Source organism: Engraulis encrasicolus, chromosome 7, assembly GCF_034702125.1.
Source record: "Engraulis encrasicolus isolate BLACKSEA-1 chromosome 7, IST_EnEncr_1.0, whole genome shotgun sequence".
NCBI lineage: Eukaryota > Metazoa > Chordata > Actinopteri > Clupeiformes > Engraulidae > Engraulis > Engraulis encrasicolus.
The window spans coordinates 8311171-8329300 of record NC_085863.1 but is presented as its reverse complement, the minus strand read 5'-3'; the positions used below and the strand labels follow the sequence as shown (position 1 = coordinate 8329300).

Below are 18130 nucleotides of genomic sequence, written 5' to 3'. Positions count from 1 at the left end.
GGAGGGAGAGTGAGGAAGAGTGAAAGGAAAAACATTCCCTACACATCTGGAACTAATTCTGGGGGGTATTGCTTGTGCTACGAAAGAACACAGAGTTCTCCCGGTCTCGGTCTGATGTCGTACACACGCATGCACGCACGCACACACACCCACACACGCAGACCCAGACATGCACATGCGCACGCACACATTCACACACACACGCTCACACACACTCACTGTCGCCTCCACCAGTCTGGAATTGGTACTGTTCTTCCAGTGTGGCAAAATTGTAGAAAGTTATTAGCATTCACCTAATATTGGTGGAAAATAATGAAAACAGCCTTTTTCAAACAGCTTAACACAAACAAACAAACACACCACCCAAAGAAGTAATGACAGCAATTTATTTTAGTTTAAGACAAAATGACCCTGAGAAGGAAGTATAGGAAGGAAAAACAATAAAAGTCTTATTTCTGAAATGTCTGTAAGAAGTTCAAGTAAACAGGTTTATGTGCGGACGCGGCCGGTACAAAATGTCCGCCTGCATGCGTGAGGACAGTGGGCTCCTTGAACACTGTGAGCAGGTCCTTACTCATGTCAATGGGAATCACTCCGTCCTGCTCCCCAAACACGTGCAGCGTCGGCGTGGCAATGGCCTCGCCATAGAAACGTGTGTGCTGGGCGCAGGCGCTGCGGAAGCCGGAGATGATGAGGGCGAATCGGAAGGCGAGGTCCGGCTCTTGCCGCTGCTCCTGCATGGACAGCAGCATGGCCACCAGGGCGGCGCCCTGACTGAAGCCCAGGATGCCGTCGAAGGGGCCCTGCTCCCTCACGGCCGCCCGCACCACTTCCACGCTCTGCTCCAGGCCCAGGCTGGCCTCGCACTCCTGCCCGGCGTGGAAGCTGCGCTGCTGGGCGTCGGAGAACCACCAGCCCCTGGCGCTCTCGGCGGATGGTGGAGGAGGCTTGTCACCAGACTCCTTGGAATCTAAGGAGAAAGGAAAATGAAGAGAAAGATGAATGTGTAGGCTATAGTATGGCACAGTAACGTTATGTCTCTTCATGGTAAATGTCAGGGAGGAAAATGACGAAAATGTTTACAGTATGTCACAGCAGTTAATGCATCTTTATGTCTATGGGTGCATTCGAATATGCTGACTCCCTTCCTCCACTTGTGCTTGACGCCCCGCCTTTGTGCAGAAAGCAATTAAGTTTCTCTGCTGTCAGCCTAGCCACAACAATTTTTGGGGCACTATTCTTAATTCACCAGTGTGCAAATGAGAAACTGACATTACAATTAAGCTTTTGCGAGATATTGAAATACAATGCTGTTGTTATCGGTGACGTCATCACAACGTATTACTTCCTGGCACAAGGCCACAAGCGCAAGTGGAGGACGCAAGTGCGCATATTGGAATGCACTCTATGTCTCAGGTAAATGTTATAGGAACTTGGACATTGCATCACATCACAGAGGGCTAAAACACGCCATGGTGTCTTTGAGGGTTGAGCCTTAAAAAAAACAGAAATGTACAAAATCTGCCATTCTACATTATGTCCATTCACACACCCTTTCCAAGCTGATGGTCTTCGACTGGCTTGATTTTTCATGTGCAGGTACCTTTCCATGCCAATTGAAAGAATTTCAAGTTTTAGCATCCCACCACCGCTAATGGTTTTAGAGATAAGGCCTTCCCAAGTATGGGTACCAAGCCAACTTTTTGTACCACGCTTTTGAACCATGCAGTAGCCTACCCGAATCCTGGCTCAAAAAGTGGGCATGGCACCGAAACTTTTGAGGGCCTCACCTCCAAAACTGGTATAGGTGGCAATTTTGAAAGCTCTCAGAGCTTCTGATAATTTTCTCCATGATTTTTTTAATATTTACTCCCATATGGAGAAGTCATATTTTTGGTGCTTTCTTTTGGTTAGAGGTGCATATGGAAATGTGTAAAATTTTTAGGCTTAGCATTAAAATCATTTTGTCCAATAATCAGTTTCATGTATGGGAGACGTTAGAGATGAGGAAAAACATTATTGGGTTTTGTTCTACCCACAGAATACAGGTCTGTGGTTCTACCTCCGGTAGGGGTATCTCGAAAACGAAGGCCTTTTTGGGCCCATTGTCACTAGCCTAGTAGGCTACAGCAGGGCTGGAATGGGCCTTTTCAGTCAAGACACCAGTATGCCAGCCGGAGTAGGGTAGAAGTGTAGCCTACATTAACCTGAATAAACAAGAGATGCCTCTCCAACCATGACAATTCACAATCTCAGCATGAATTGAATTTGACACAGTGTCCAAAAGGAAAATGGGATCCTATCAGCTAATATCTGTCTTGAACCCTGAACGTCATAAAAACGCTTCATGAAAAATTTAACTTTGCCTTTCAGTTTAAAGAATTGGTTGCGTGGGAGAGCAAAGGCTAATCATAATTCAAGGCATTAACAATATCGAACATACTGTCAGTTTCAGCCGAACTTGGAACTTCAAGTGGTGCCGTCACGTAGACGAGCTCTACCCGGTTCTTCAGGACTTTCCTCAAAGCGCCCGTCTTTTCTCGAAAGCTGACAGCATTCTGCCGGTAGCCATGAAGGCATAGGACACGTAAGGGAGTTTTAGCAGACATTAACGTTAAAGACTAAATGTTTCTACGAGTTCAAAACTTCAGAATGAAGCTAGTTGATCATTTGGGAAGCGAGCATGCCCAAGTGACATGTCTGTGGCTGAGACAAGAGAAGCACTAAAACATCCGATAGATAATCATCATCTCCCCCTATAGGTCTGGAAGAACAGAGAGCTTGGAAAACTTGGAGACAAATCTTGGAGGCTTCAAAAAATAATTTGACCAAATTTAAATGCTTCATTGCACACATTTATTTATATGTATTGCACAATACGAGACAATAAGACAATCACAATTAAAGACAAACTTTAAAAAACAAAGTATACAGGTTAGTATTTAGCAATATTGTTATGCACTGTATGACAAACATATCTCTTTTCTAAAGCCTTGTCATCATCGACCATTGTATCTTGCTGCCACACCTTTAGGACCATAACATTCACTTCACACCAGAACACTAATTACACCAAAGTCATGAATTTCTTTCAAAACAGAACATGTTGTTCCATACAGTAGGCCTATGCATGTATCTAGGCGAGTTGTGGGCTTCGCTTCTTTGAGCACATTTTAAACATTGGGTTCCTTTATCACACATTTTTAACATTGTGTTCATTTGAGGAAGTCAGATGCAAAACCATCTAAGTGCATTTTTAATGAGTTTATAAAAATAGGCTGTTGATCTATAATTTTTGTAAAAATCAGTCCATGTAATTTTATTTATGCTTGACCTACTGTACATGATAATGACTTTTAATCGTTTTGATTGTGATTACTTGGTGAAAATGCTATTTAAACATGACATTTTACAGATTTGGGTAGTGGGGTAGTGGGTTTTAGAGGGTTTTGCATTTAAATTCTTCATTTGAGTGCACTCCTTAAACAGTGTTCATATGTGTCCATTTTAAACATCCTGTTTCTTGACAGCCTGATGCCACCGGTACAGCCACTGCATGTAGGTCTTCCCCTCCACGCACATCTCCGGCAGGGCAAACTGGGCCGGCTGCTCCCACCTACACAACACAACACAACACAAGACAAGACAAGACAAGACAAGGCAAGGCAAGGCAAGACAAGGCAAAGCAAAGCAAGACAAGGCAAGACAAGACAAGACAAGACAAGACAAGACAAGACAAGACAAGACAAGACAAGACAAGACAAGACAAGACAAGACAAGACAAGACAACACAAGGCAAGACAACACAACACAAGGCAAGACAACACAACACAAGGCAACACAACACAACACAACACAAGGCAAGACAACACAACACAAGGCAAGACAAGACAAGACAAGACAAGACAAGACAAGACAAGGCAAGGCAAGGCAAGGCAAGGCAAGGCAAGGCAAGGCAAGGCAAGGCAAGACAAGACAAGACAAGACAAGACAAGACAAGACAAGACAAGACAAGACAAGACAAGACAAGACAAGGCAAGACAAGGCAAGGCAAGGCAAGACAAGACAAGACAAGACAAGGCAAGGCAAGGCAAGGCAAGACAAGACAAGACAAGACAAGACAAGACAAGACAAGACAAGACAAGACAAGACAAGACAAGACAAGACAAGGCAAGGCAAGGCAAGACAAGACAAGACAAGACAAGACAACACAAGGCAAGACAACACAACACAAGGCAACACAACACAACACAACACAAGACAAGACAACACAACACAACACAACACAACACAACACAACACAACACAACACAACACAACACAACACAACACAACACAAGACAAGACAACACAACACAACACAACACAACACAAGACAACACAAGACAACACAACACAACACAAGACAAGGCAAGAGGGAGGGTGAGAGGAAGGTCCTGAAACCACTGGACTAAACATCTTCAAAACACCAAAGAGGAGGTCAATTGTTGCCTGATTATCATAGACTTGCAATTGAGAAGGTGTTGCGTCACTAGGAGGGCGCAGCCTGGCTAGGTCAATTGCCCACAACTCAATTCTTTGACATGACTGTGTCAGAAAACTAGAACAGGAATTACCGCTGCTAACCAACAGGTGTTGAATGTGTTGAGTGCGTACTCTTTAACTTTAATCTGCCTGCCAACAAGGACCTGCAGGGTAAAAAGGTTTCTAACCAGCGAGCGAGCTAGAGCAATCACTACAGATTATGCAAACCAAAAGGTTTATGAGGGTCCTGATGAAGGCTAATATGGCCGCAACGTGTAGGCCCATGTGCTTTTAAACTGAATTTGCCATGTTAAATTAAAGGCTTTTTTAAAATAATTTTCTCAAATCTCAGAGTGCCTCTGCTTTTTCCTTCCTTTTTAGGTTTATGAGGGTGTTTGGGATTAAGGCAGATCTGACTGCTTTCTTTTCTAAAAGTATAAAGCGGACGTGACATGATGTCTGCGTGTGCTGTTTACCAGTGCTGGATGACGGTCTTCAGCTGGCTGCAGGCGTCCATGCCCTTGCTGCAGCTCTTCACCACCGCCGTCGCCCGGGGCAACACGCTCCTCTGCAGCTCCTCATCCATGAGGCGCACCTTCTCCAGAAGAGCTGACAGACAGACATGCAGACAGACATGCAGACAGACAGACAGACAGACAGACAGACAGACAGAGAGACACACACACAGCCAGCCAGCCAGCCAGCCAGAGAGACAGACAGACAGACAGACAGAGAGACAGACAGAGAGACACACACACAGCCAGCCAGCCAGCCAGCCAGCCAGAGAGACAGACAGACAGACAGACACACAGCCAGCCAGCCAGCCAGACACAGAGACAGACACACAGACACATTACACTTAGCTGATGCTTTTATCCAATGCCACTTGCAGATATTACAGGGCATTGGGTACAGCAGACGTGAGCAAACTCAGGCCCAGGGGCCACATGCGGCCCGCTCAGCCATTTCATGCGGCCCTCAGAGCCTTTCCAAGAAAAAAAAAATGCAGATTCATATGTTCACTCATTCTTAAATTGACAACCTAGAGCAAGGGTTTTGGTCTAGTGGTCTAGTTTACAATTAGATACAATTAGTAGGAATGGTATAACTGACAATGGTGTAATGTTGTTGTCGAACACCATTTCTTATTATTGGCATGGGCAAGTTGCCTACGACATCCGGCCCTTTAGTAAACTTTCTAAACCCAATGCGGCCCATGGGCCAAAATAATTGCCCACCCCTGGGGTACAGGGTACCAATACAGGGTATTGGTAACAGTCCCTGGAGCAGTGGGTCAAGGGTATTTCAGCAATGGAGGGAGAGAGGTAAGGGTGGGGATTGAACCTGCAACCCTGTGATCTACAATCCAACTCCCTAACCATGAAACCACACTTGCCGACACACACACTTAACTCATTACATGCCAATGTAAGTTACTGTACAAATGGGTTTGCTTAAAATGTATACACCCAGGAGAGGGCTGATGAATTGCTTTCGTGTTGGATTGTATATACGCCATTAGCTGTCATGCTGTAGTGAGAGATGAATTAAGATTGCTTCCACAAGAGTTCACTGAGGCTTTTGGTCTCGAACCACCTCACTCCTTCTTAGCCTCCATACCCCCATTGTAAAGCGACCTTGAGTACCTTGAAAGGCAGTACATAAAACTAAGTCAAATTGGTATTAAAATCATAGTCAATACTACAACAGTACTATTGTAGTATAATATTGGTCAAGTACAATCATAGTCATAACCGTTGTTGTTGTTGTTGTTGTTGTTGTTATTATTATTTTTATGAACAAAGTGTTGTATTGAGCTGGTACCCTTGCAGTGTGGTGCGGGGAGCTGTGCCCGGGCCTTGTGTAGGGAGGCGGTGGAGGAGGAGAGCAGGAGCAGGGCATCTCGACGGCCACGCAGCTGCAGACGCTGGCGGCCCACGTGGACCAGCAGCTCGGACGGGACCTGCACGCACACACACACACACACACACACACACAGGCGCACACACACACAGGCGCACACGCACACAGGCGCACACGCACACAGGCGCACACGCACACAGGCGCGCGCACACGCACACAGGCGCGCGCACACGCACACAGGCGCGCGCACACGCACACAGGCGCGCGCACACGCACACAGGCGCGCGCACACACACACACACACACACACGCACACACACACACGCACACACACACACGCACACACACACACGCACACACACACACACAGGCGCACACACACAGGCGCACACACACACAGGCGCACACACACACAGGCGCACACACACACAGGCGCGCACACACACAGGCGCGCACACACACAGGCGCGCGCGCACACACACACACACACACACACACACACACACACACACACACACACACACACACACACACGCTAGCGTTTCAGTCAAAGTTACTGTGTACTTTCATTCCCTATATAACAACAAGCATTCAGAGGATTGAAATCAAGCCTCAGCCTTCAACAGACACTAGATGTGGAAATTAAAATAACTTCATTTAAAACACAAAGCAAGCTAACCTCTCTGCACCTTACTGTGTAAATGTCATGAGTCATGTCATGAATCAGGGTAAATTTGTCCACACAAGCTTTACAATAGGATTTTTTTTTTTTAATCTGCACACTTCAGGACTGTGCAAAATAGTGAAGTGCGCAGATCTTTATCCTTAGAAGTCTCTACTAAATCTTGCATATTTTCAACAGCAGCAGTGAGCCATCACTACAATACAAGCTTTACTACCATAGAATAAAACAGTTTCATCCCATTCAATCCCTTTGATGAGTGTTTTGATCATTCACGTAGGAGGTCATAGCTCTGCAACCATTTCTACTATGGTGAGTGAAGGAAATGATTGCAGCTTCCTCCACCAGTAGCATACGGAGGCATTTCATGAAAGCGAGCTAGACTCCTCCTTCCATCATCCTCGGAGAAATGGGTTGATGATGCCCCAGTAGGGCAGAGCAGATGCTCACAGAGCTTTCAAGTTGCAGTAGCCAGACTCGGGTGTTGTAGCTCACCTTGTACATTGGGAAATCCAGACTCTTGCAGAGTTTGAGGAATCGAGGGGTGTTGATTCGGTTGATGGACAGTTCAGACGCAGGAGTCTGGTTACTGAGAGACAGACAGACAGAGAAAAGACATCAAGGATAATTCTAGACGCTTCACATAGTTCTCAATGGCATGCATTAAAGACTAACAGCAAATTCCACTATAATCAAAGGACAACCTTGTGTAAGAAAGTCAGCTAAGCCAAGCCATCATAGACACAAGAACAGCCACTGAGACAGAAATAATGAAATGCACATTAAAGATTGAAGCCACACACACACACACACACACACACACACACACACACACACACACACACACACACACACACACACACACACACACACACACACACACACACACACACACACACACACACACACACACACACACACACACACACACACACTTACCCATTGAGATCTCTGCAGTTCAGTGCTGCCATGGGCACGTTGACAAACTGCCGTGTTTCCACAGAGACGTAGTTGGAGAGCAAGCCGGCCAGCTCAATGATCTCTCCATACAGGGGGAACAGGCTGCCACCCAGGAACTGTCTGACCTGGCCGGACAAGAGAAACCAATGCATTTCATTTACGAGACCGACACCACATTTGGTTGCTGTCCCCTGTCGTACAGTATATCTTAACCCATTTTAGCCTAAGCCCTTTTTTTGACAAAGAGGCCTCTCCCTATTAAAACCTAAATATCTTCGCCTTAAAAGCACATACAAACATTAGATACGTTTAAATTTAAAAGCATTAGCATTTAAAAGCTAGAACCTTCATTTTGCACTAGAATGTGTTCATTCAACTGTAATATACCCACATTTTTAATAAAACAGCTCAAATCTCAAGAAGCTGGATTCAGCGTGTATGTCGCTCCAGGACACAATGGGTTAAACGTGTACTTTGTTGGGAATGACAGATCATTTCATTGGGTAATTGTGCTGTTTAATGACAGTAGGTATTGCCTAGGGATGATAATTGTAATTGATTGGCTTGAGATAAGGTGGGAATTTGACCATCTACCAACATTGTCCAACAACATCAATATTTGCAGTCAAATTGTGGGTCCAAGTGTCCTTGGGCAATAAATATGTTATGACCACCAACTAACACGCTGACTTTCCCAAGCAAATGACTAATTCTTCACATCAACACAACACAGCAGTCTTCAATGAGACTGCACGAGAGCAGCGTTACCTCAGCGTGTAAGTTGACGAGCTGTCTCTGTGACAGGGAGATGGCTGTGATGAGGTCTCGCACCGTCTCCTGTCTCTTCTCCTGCAAGAGGAAAAGAGAATTCACTGCATCACATTTTATGGGGTGTGATGTACAGAGATTTAATCAAATGTTTTGATTGAAAAACCTCACAAAACACTTTAAAAAGTGTATTCACACAAACAGCAGTCAAATGTTCAGGCGAAAAGTGCAAACATCACTCTGTACTACATAATAGGGAGTCAAGCAGTGTTGCTGATATTCCACTACAGGATAGTGCAGTGATTTTCAACCTATGGGCCGGGGCCCACTGGTGGGCCCTGAAGGTATTCCAAGTGGGCCTTGAAATCATTTTCTACAAATTATAATCATATTGTGGTGTGTGTTGCTATTGATTTATTTGAGTTTTATTCTTTGTTGGGTCAGACGTGGGCCCTGAATATTTGTGACAATTTCGAGTGGGCCCCACGTTGGAAAAGGTTGGGAACCCCTGGGATAGTGGATAGTCGTTCTCGTTTGTTCACTTTCCACATGCAGCACTACAGGGGTGATAGTGAAAAAAAATCCTGAGCCTGAACTGTTTTCCCTGCTCTAATGACGACGGCAAGATACTGCTTAGTGACGTAACGTAGGCCTATTTTGACACATTATTCAAATATTTAATAGCCTGTGTATGACCATTATTCAAGCCTGATAGTAGAAGAAAACCCTGAACCTGTAACACTTTCTGAGATAAGAATAACCTAATGGCTAATCATTATCAATGTTTTTATTTTGGAAACTCTGTCAAGCCTGAAATCAGGTATGGAGGCTGAATACTATCAGCCATGGCACTAAGAGCTGATCATGTCGGCTGGTGCCTTAGGTGCTGCTGGCACTGCCCACTTGTGTTGTCGCCACCCCCTTGCAGGCAGCACGGTTTGTAAACCAAACCAGACTGGTTTGACAGCCCCACTAAGCTCGATACAGCGTGCCACGACACGGCACAGCACAGCCGGGTTTTTGTGGGAAAAAAACGGCATTAGTTACCACGGCTTTCCTCAGTGCCACGAAAGAGACAGAGCGCTACCTCTTCCTCAGGAGATGACATCGTGACATCGTACTGAATACGATACGGTACACTTTTATTCACCATCTTTTACGAAACAGGAATCAAAAGTTGCTTTCAGATCAGGCTAATCTTAGGAGCATCAGTGTTGTCTTACCACTGCCTTCCTGAGTGCCATGACTGAGTGCTGCGTGTCCCACAGGGCCTTCTTGTCCCGGTCCGTCTGGCTCACCTGGGCCTCCATGAGGGCACACTGCTCCTGCACGCTGCGCCTCTCCGCAGCCCTGGCCACCCTCGCCAGCCCCTGGACCAGCGCACCGCTACAAGAGGACAGACAGAGGGCAGTGCAGCATTACATTACACTTCACAGACTCTTAACCCATTGATGCCTGATGTTGCGTTGCGCAACATTGGCCCTGGCGCCTGGAGCAGCATTACGCAACATTCAGGCGTATGAGATTTGAGACAACTTTATTAAAAATCTCTGTTTGTTTGAGATGAATGACCACATTCTAATGAACGACGTGGGTCTTAGTGTTTAAATGCAACTTAGTGCATATTTTTATGTGCTTCAGAAGCTGAGATACCGGTAGGCCTATTTAGGTTTTTATAGGCTGAGGGCAGCTTTTCTTTAAAGGCCAACTTCCGATAAAACACAGTTTTACTCACTCCTTTTGAAGATCGGACGGTCACCCCAAGTTAAACTCACTTGCAAGGCTCTCATAGCGGTGTGTCACCTCGCCTGGCTGTGTTTCCCGGTGTTTCCCAATTTACATTAATAATGCAGAGAAACGAGTGAATCACGAAAGCCTTTCTGTGTTTCGTCACGTCGAAAGAAGGCGTTGCCCACAAAGGTTTATGTCGACCCATTTTTCTAAAAACATGTCGAGTAATTTTTTTCTGCTTGTTTTCAATACAAGCAACGTCTGGTGGCCCGAAATCTAGCTTAGCTTAGCTATCAGCTGGTTGCTACTCTCAGGTACACACACACAGCACAAAGCCTCATCCATAGAGCAAGCCCACTCTGGTTGCTCCGTGCCTGCAGCTCGCCTAGGGGTCGCTGTCGAAAGAGCACAGCCCTGAATGGAGCATGCACGCCTCCGTTGGCGCCCCTATAGTGCAGTACCACCCGGGGAAGTGGCGACTCTGTTTCCCATTACATTCTCTCCAAGACCAGGAGGACTGAGCCAATCAGAGACGCATTTCTAAGAGAGCTGGAAGAGTGAGCCAATCAGAGACGCATTTCCACGAGAAACACGGAACACCCTCTCGTTTCTCCACAAGCCACATTGCTGGCTTGCAAAAACGGCTTGAAACAAAGCAACCACAACGTTTTTTAAAACTGAACCAACGCGTAACACATTCAATAACAATGGGGAACACAGCAATATTAATCAAATGACGTTGAGAGGCCATCTTTAAAAAGGGCTCAAGCATTCAGCACCCTTTTTGCAGGTGCCTTAAGCGTCAATGGGTTGATGTAAAGGGATTTGCAAAAGTGGACATACCTTAAAACCATGTGGGGTGGTGTGTGTGCGTGTGTGTGTGGGGGGGGGGGGTTAATTAGTAGCAACATACAATCGGTGGGGAAAGTTACCGGGTACACTGGAATAACAAGGTAGGGTTAGCTGGCCAGACTACCATCGCTCACTCATCAAAAAGTGCCCTAGTCAAACTCAAACTTGTTTTGCTAACTGTCATGATGTTATTACCTGCCTCCACAGAGGATGTTTGGCCAGGTATCGCAATAACCCAATCTTCATAATGTCTGTCCTTATTTTTCAGCTTACTCCAAAAAGAAGGCAGTGTAATATAATTTCTGAGTGCTCCCCAACCTGTGTGTGTGTGTGTGTGTGTGTGTGTGTGTGTGTGTGTGTGTGTGTTGTGTTTACTGCTTGAGGGGGTCCTGATCATCGTGCAGCAGGGACTGCTCGTTCAGCAGGACTCGGAGGTCGTCCTTCAGCTCCTTGGTCCTGCAGCGCGTCCTAGTCAGCTCAACCACCACCTCCTCCACCTCCACCCACGCTGCCTGCAACACACACACACACACACCTTAAAGGGACACTGTGCAGGAAATGGTCAAAAAAGGTACTGCAACTATGCTGCTCATTGAAACTGGGCTGCCTATTGCCAAATTTGATCTTTACATGAAAGTTTACTGAGTAATAAACAAATATTTTCTAGTTTGGTCCAAGTAGAGTCATTTTTGCAGCTAAAAATGGCTATTTTTTGGAAAATCAAAATGGCGGACCATGCAGAAGATCCCCCTTTTCATGTATGAAAAATGCAATTTTTCCAGTCATAATGAATACTTAGAATTTGATGGTGGTGGTAAGTATTCATGAAGAGGGTAACATTAGTAAATGAACAGCAGGAATGTTGGAAATAAACAACTAAAAATCTCACACAGTGTCCCTTTAATATTTTTGTGTTGCCCTCCAATTAATGTACATTCATAAATTAACCCTAACAATACCTAAGGAATGCTAAACTGTGCCAAGACCAAAACAATCCCTAACCTTAACCCGTCAGTGAGGAAATGTTTTCACACGCACACACACACTTGCAACATAAACAGCCAGCCACAATTAAAGTGATACTGCCCCATTTTTGGAAATAAGTTCATATTACACCTCTCCTGTACTTCCAACCGTTCTCTGAGTATGGCAGTACAAATTTTACCTCCATGCTAGCAGTTAACATTGAGTCCTATGAGACCAGCTGGCAGCTAACTGGTCTCATAGGAGTCAATGGTAACTGCTAGCTTGGAGGTAAAATTTGCACTGCAGTACTCAGAGAACGGTTGAAAAGTACAGGAGAAAGGTAAAATTCAACTATTTAACTCAAGGGGAGGTGTAATATGAGCTTATTTCCAAAAATGGGACAGTATCACTTTAAAGGACATTTCCTACCATATTCAACATGCTATGTATGCTGCCATACAAAGGCAAAGTGCAGTAACTATGTCAACATTGAAACTGAGAAAAGCCTTCAAAGCCTTGGTAGAAGGTTGGATATTGTAGTTACTGCAAATCTGACATGGCAATATCTGTAAAAACTGGACACATTTGGACCATAAGGCTTTGTCACAAGACACAGGAGGTGTAATGAAGACCATTTTCAGTCTAAACTCAATTTTGACAAAATATGTAGTTACTGCACTTTGCCTTTGTAGGGCAGTATGGCTGACACTACTCTTGACTAGTTTTTTTAATCAGCCCTGTCCAAGATCTTGGCCATTCTAATGGGGTCATTGGAATACCGTCACTGGTAATGACAAGTCGAGGGTAGCACGAACAAGATCACTGCATGTTGAAATTGGCAGGAATTTCCATTTAAGCTGACAAGATGCATGTAACTGCAAGAAAAAAAATCAAACCTGAAAGAGGGCTTTCAGTGAAGGTCGAGTGTCCTCCGAGTTCCTCACCACACTTTGTACACACAAAGAAAGCATTTAGTGACACCGTTAAGCACGTCTAACATCAATACAAAATAAAGATGCCGCACTCTGCTCAACGTTTTTTTTTCTACTCTGAATGAAATTCCGCCTTCTTCAGATAATTAGGCATGTGAACAAGATGAAATAACAGGGGACAGGCCTTGTCAAACGTTTTTGATTCACTGCTGATTCACGCATAACAGAACACAGTATTGACAATTTACTGCCAGTCACTGTGCTACTTGGTGTGGCAGGACTAATATGTTCTCATGCGTTCATAACTATTCCACCCAGACGCTAGACAAAAAGGCTTCCATTACCGCCGACATTCAGATCATTTAGAGTGCGTTACAATATGCGACCTCGCTCCCTCCACTTGTGCTTGTGGCCTCGCACTTTTTGAGGGACTGTTTTTCATTCACCATCCCAATTGCAAATGAGAAAAAGACTTTACAATTAAGCTTTTGCAAGACATTGAAATATAATGCTGTTGTCAGTGATGTCATCATGACATATTACTTCCTGGTACAAACAAGCACAAGTGGAGGAGGCAAGGTTGCATATTGTAACGCACCCTTAGTGTGAATTTGCCCCAATGGAGCCAGAGACGTGCATCACCTGTGTGTTGGGGGGTGTGCTCCCTCGTCCGGGGTGGTGCGCTGCTGCTGCAGCTGGGCCCTCTGCTGCTGCTCCTGGGTCAGGAAGTGCAGAGCGGACAGCACGTGGCTGGGGGGATGGGACAGCAGGAAGACCTGGGGAGAACACAGCACCATAACACATAGAACATAGGGATGCTCATTACCTTAATGTTGATACATATGCACAAGGGTACACATCATCTAGCATTATTAAGGATCTAGCATTGGCTGGAGTAGCCTGCAGTAGAGGAAGAGAAGTGTATGCTCCTGCGTAGCATTTATCAAGTCTTTACACACACATGTATACATCATAATTAGTATTACTAATTTCTCATTAAATTACTAATTTCTTATTCATTTCCATTGCTTGAGTTCCCTCCAATAGAAAAGCATGTGTACACTTGAGTAAACTCCAATAGAGAAGTCAGTGTACCTGCACTGCATTCATCCAGTCTTTATACTGTGCCTCCCTCTGGGCTGCAGTAGGCCTGAAACGGAAGTGAGAGTTGATGAGGAAGGGGAGGCTGAAGAGTTGCTACTTAATAGCTGACAAGCTAATTCGATCATACGAGCGGCTTTTTTAGGGCTGTTTTCACAATCAAAATCCAAAAGTGAGAGTACCTTCTGAATTACGTTCTTGCAAGATGTCAAGTAAAAAAAATACACCACATTGCGATGTCTTTGACTACATTGAGCCTTGTGGCACAACGCCAGAAGAAATCATGAATAGATGGACAGCCCATTTGAAAAGGGAGGTATGATCAAAAGCAGTGGTCACTCACTTGTCCTTAAACCCAATGCCATCGTCCAGCTCTCCTCCAGAGGAATCTTCTGCCAGCGCTGACTTGAGAAACTGGACCCTGTCCTCACACAGCTTTCTCATCTGGTGCTGAAGTCAAAGGAGGACACAAAGATTAAACCTTAGAAATGTCCAATTTGAACATCCATGTGCATGACTGAAACTTATTTCTTTCTGATGGCGAAAAAACACAGCTTTGATAGTGCAAACAACACTGAGTAAGCCACTGTGACTGGAAATCATATACAGGGGCCAAGTATAATCACAAATACCATCTAAGGAAACAAGTACTTAAATTGTATGTAAAGTCCTTTAACGTTTAGGAAGGGACAGCTTTTTGTGTTGTATAATGTCAACATGTATTGGTATTCAAAACGTTTCTCTGACCTAAAATAATTGACCACAGAAAAAAATGTAATAGATTTTTTAAAAATAAAGATTTCCTTATTTTGCAAGTAAAAACACACATTGGATGAAGAAACATTACATTACCATTACAAGAGGTTCCACGTTTAGTCCTCCTCTCCCAGACAAGTCGAAGCACAACTCCACCTCTCCTTTGCTACATGTAGAAAGAGTGAATTACAACAGTCTGTTTTTTTCTTCACCAACAAGATGCAAAACTCAAAGCCTCTCCACAAATAGTGGTAAATACAGATAATGTATGTGTACTGTATTAGACCATTTGAAGTGTACAGTGTTCTGTTATACAGCAGACAAATATGTGAAGTTAACCAAAAGTTAACCAAAATGTGTCCGAAAACACATGTTATAAATGAAGGTGCTTTCTGTGTGGTGCTTGGTAGTCTTGCGCTGCGTCGCAGTATGGGCCAGGGCAGACCAATGTGTTTAATCAACTGAATTAATATGTCCAGACTATATGTGTGTTTATATTTGTACGTTACTTGTATGGGTGTATGTGGCCTAATTCAAACACATATGGGTCAATGATGCTTTTTTCTGGGTTCAGACATGGGCACAACCACAACTAATGCTTCATAGATAATCCACAACAACAAAAAACATTTGATCCATTCAATACTGTACATTATTACAACAACTGGTTGCACCACCAGGAAGTGTGCTACTATCGCGTCATCTCAATGCGTATAAACCACATAATCTATATAATGCATCATGTAACGCATCTATATACTGCAAGGGTAATCAATTAAAAGTCCCAGAGGGCCAGTTTTGCCAAATTCCTCCTAATAAAAGGGTCAATACCCCTATTTGAGTATCGGGGATATACGGTGTATGGTGGGTGTACCTGAGGTTGTTCTCCAGAGCCCGCCTCTGCTCTCTGATTGGCTGGGTGTTGTCCGTTAGGCTCCTCCTCACGTCACCACAGCGCTCCAGGAAGCAGCGTAGCAACAGCTCCTGCGCCCCGCGCTCCTCATGCTGGCTCCACACTTCGCCGCAGGACCGCTCTACACACACACACACACACACACACACACACACACACACACACACACACACACACACACACACACAAAAGTTATCTTTGACAAAGTCCCTTTACCGTCCCTTTACCATTACCGGTTACATTGTTGTGTTTTGTGTTGTGTATTACAATATTGAAATATGTCTCAATCTATTAAACCATGCCTATTAAAAGTTTGTTGTTATCAGAATAGCTATAACCAAGTCGTGGTATATTACTAATGACATTGTACGTAACGTAGTGTAGTGCTATGGTAGAAAAGCTCTTTCAAGGAATCGTGAGGCGCTCAACTGGTGGAATGCTGCACATTGTGCAGCTACATTAGACCATGCATGGAAGCAAAATTTTCACAAGTCTGATTTGGATCATTCCAACATAATAACACCCTCACCACTCCTCTGCAGATCTTCCTCGGCCTCTTTGAAGCTTAGGTCCTGCTTGTGTATCTGAGCCCTCAGCTCTCTCATCTCCTTCTGGATCTCTCGCTTACGGAGAGTCTCCACCTTCTTCAGCTGTTAGACATACAATTTAGTTCAGATTATAGGGCAATGCCACTGTTGCATGCTGCAAGTGTGTGTGTGTGTGTGTGTGTGTGTGTGTGTGTGTGTGTGTGTGTGTGTGTGTGTGTGTGTGTGTGTGTGTGTGTGTGTGTGTAACTAGCAGCATTCAATATCCCATCACCACATTCTTACCTCTTCATCCTCAATCTTTTTGTACCTGAAGTGTCAAAATGTCAAAGAAGTAACAACAATATTGTTCATTAGAGCGTGTGTAGAGCGTATGTATTTGAAACATGCTGGACATTTTAGATTGATGGGAAAGGATACCAATTGATATTCCTCCTGATGATTTCTACTTTTCTGTAACCAAAGGAACGTCACAACATTAAGAAACATGGATGAAACATGGCATTGTGGAGAAGAAAGTCTGTTTTGAAAACCAGAAACATACTTACTTTTCTTTGAACACACGTTGGGTGACATATTTCCAAGTAGCGCTACGATTGCCTGCTAAAAACCTAACAACAACAAAAACATACGTTGAGAGAAAGCATCGCCATAAACATAAGCAGTGTTGCTGTGCTGTGCAGGGTTTAGTTGAAATAGCTGGGTGTGCTCTCTGAAACTCGTACTTACTTTCGCAGACAACGATCGGGTGGCAGTTTATTTGAAGGGTAGTTAAATTCTTTAGTGGCCCATCGTTTCAAATCTCGATCAACCATGTTTGAAAATATATTAGCAGTTACATTTGGCAACTTTGCTGCCCACAAATTTGTAAAGTGCCGCCAACAAACAACCGGATGCTGACAGTGAGGGCAATGTCGTCATATCCTAGTAATTTTGGCGAAATTCTGATAAAAGTTGGTGCACCTTGAGTGTGACACAACACATATTTCGAATAAAATAACACTTGCAGTCAGAGTTATATTAACGGTATCTCTTTAGAATAGCCTACTTGATCAAGATTGACAGCGAGGTTATATCATCTACAAAAACAACAAATTACACTCTTTAGAAGATGCCACCAACACACCTCTTGCCCATTATGCAAAATGTGAAGTGTTGCATTGCATTGATATTTGCAAAGCATAAATTACGTGACGCAAGTAGCTAGTAGGTCTTGTTAATGTATTAAAACTGCTTGAAAGTGCTTCACTTATCAAAGCATAATGTGTGGAATGTCTGAAACTAGTGAAGTGGTAACATAACCAAAGCTTTTGTTCCTAGGTTCCCTTTCAACCGTCTCTGATATAACAACTAGCCACCAGGTGTCACTCACATGCAATGAACAAATCTGTCTCCTACAGAATCTGTGATCTAACTAACTTTGGCAATTAACTTCTCTCACTACATCTTGGGTATTTAAACATGTGGATGTAGGTAAGCTAAAATATATAGGCCTATTTCTGATTAAAGGCATGCATTCAAGCATAAAAGTACAATG

The 18130-nt window shown here is 44.2% G+C and overlaps 2 protein-coding genes across 2 annotated transcripts; both read right to left on the bottom strand.

Annotated features, from left to right (window-relative positions):
* Positions 1-372: 372 nt before the first annotated feature.
* On the bottom strand, positions 373-2751 carry ovca2 (OVCA2 serine hydrolase domain containing). Its single transcript, XM_063202342.1, has 2 exons — positions 2444-2751; positions 373-970 (listed from the first exon to the last, which is right to left on the bottom strand). Exons 1-2 carry the CDS (start codon positions 2607-2609, stop codon positions 450-452), a joined length of 687 nt encoding a protein of 228 aa, XP_063058412.1. The 5' UTR covers positions 2610-2751; the 3' UTR covers positions 373-449.
* An 82-nt stretch (positions 2752-2833) lies between these two features.
* On the bottom strand, positions 2834-17040 carry haus5 (HAUS augmin-like complex, subunit 5). The gene is made up of 17 exons (XM_063202341.1): positions 17014-17040; positions 16879-16903; positions 16578-16698; positions 16010-16169; positions 15232-15301; positions 14723-14829; positions 14374-14428; positions 13921-14054; positions 13243-13294; positions 11756-11892; positions 10021-10183; positions 8798-8878; positions 8009-8154; positions 7565-7658; positions 6349-6487; positions 5001-5133; positions 2834-3616 (listed from the first exon to the last, which is right to left on the bottom strand). Exons 3-17 carry the CDS (start codon positions 16651-16653, stop codon positions 3508-3510), a joined length of 1656 nt encoding a protein of 551 aa, XP_063058411.1. The 5' UTR covers positions 16654-16698; positions 16879-16903; positions 17014-17040; the 3' UTR covers positions 2834-3507.
* Between the last annotated feature and the right edge of the window lie 1090 nt (positions 17041-18130).

Excerpts from the sequence above, each read along its gene's own strand:
- ovca2 (XM_063202342.1), bottom strand. The coding sequence starts at position 2,609 with ATGTCTGCTAAAACTCCCTTACGTGTCCTATGCCTTCATGGCTACCGG. Across the intron at positions 971-2,443 it reads AAGTTCGGCTGAAACTGACA|ATTCCAAGGAGTCTGGTGAC; the intron begins GTATGTTCGATA and ends CTTTCTCCTTAG.
- haus5 (XM_063202341.1), bottom strand. The coding sequence starts at position 16,653 with ATGAGAGAGCTGAGGGCTCAGATACACAAGCAGGACCTAAGCTTCAAA. Across the intron at positions 14,055-14,373 it reads ACTGGATGAATGCAGTGCAG|GTCTTCCTGCTGTCCCATCC; the intron begins GTACACTGACTT and ends TGTTCTCCCCAG. Across the intron at positions 3,617-5,000 it reads AAGACCGTCATCCAGCACTG|GTGGGAGCAGCCGGCCCAGT; the intron begins GTAAACAGCACA and ends TGTGTTGTGTAG.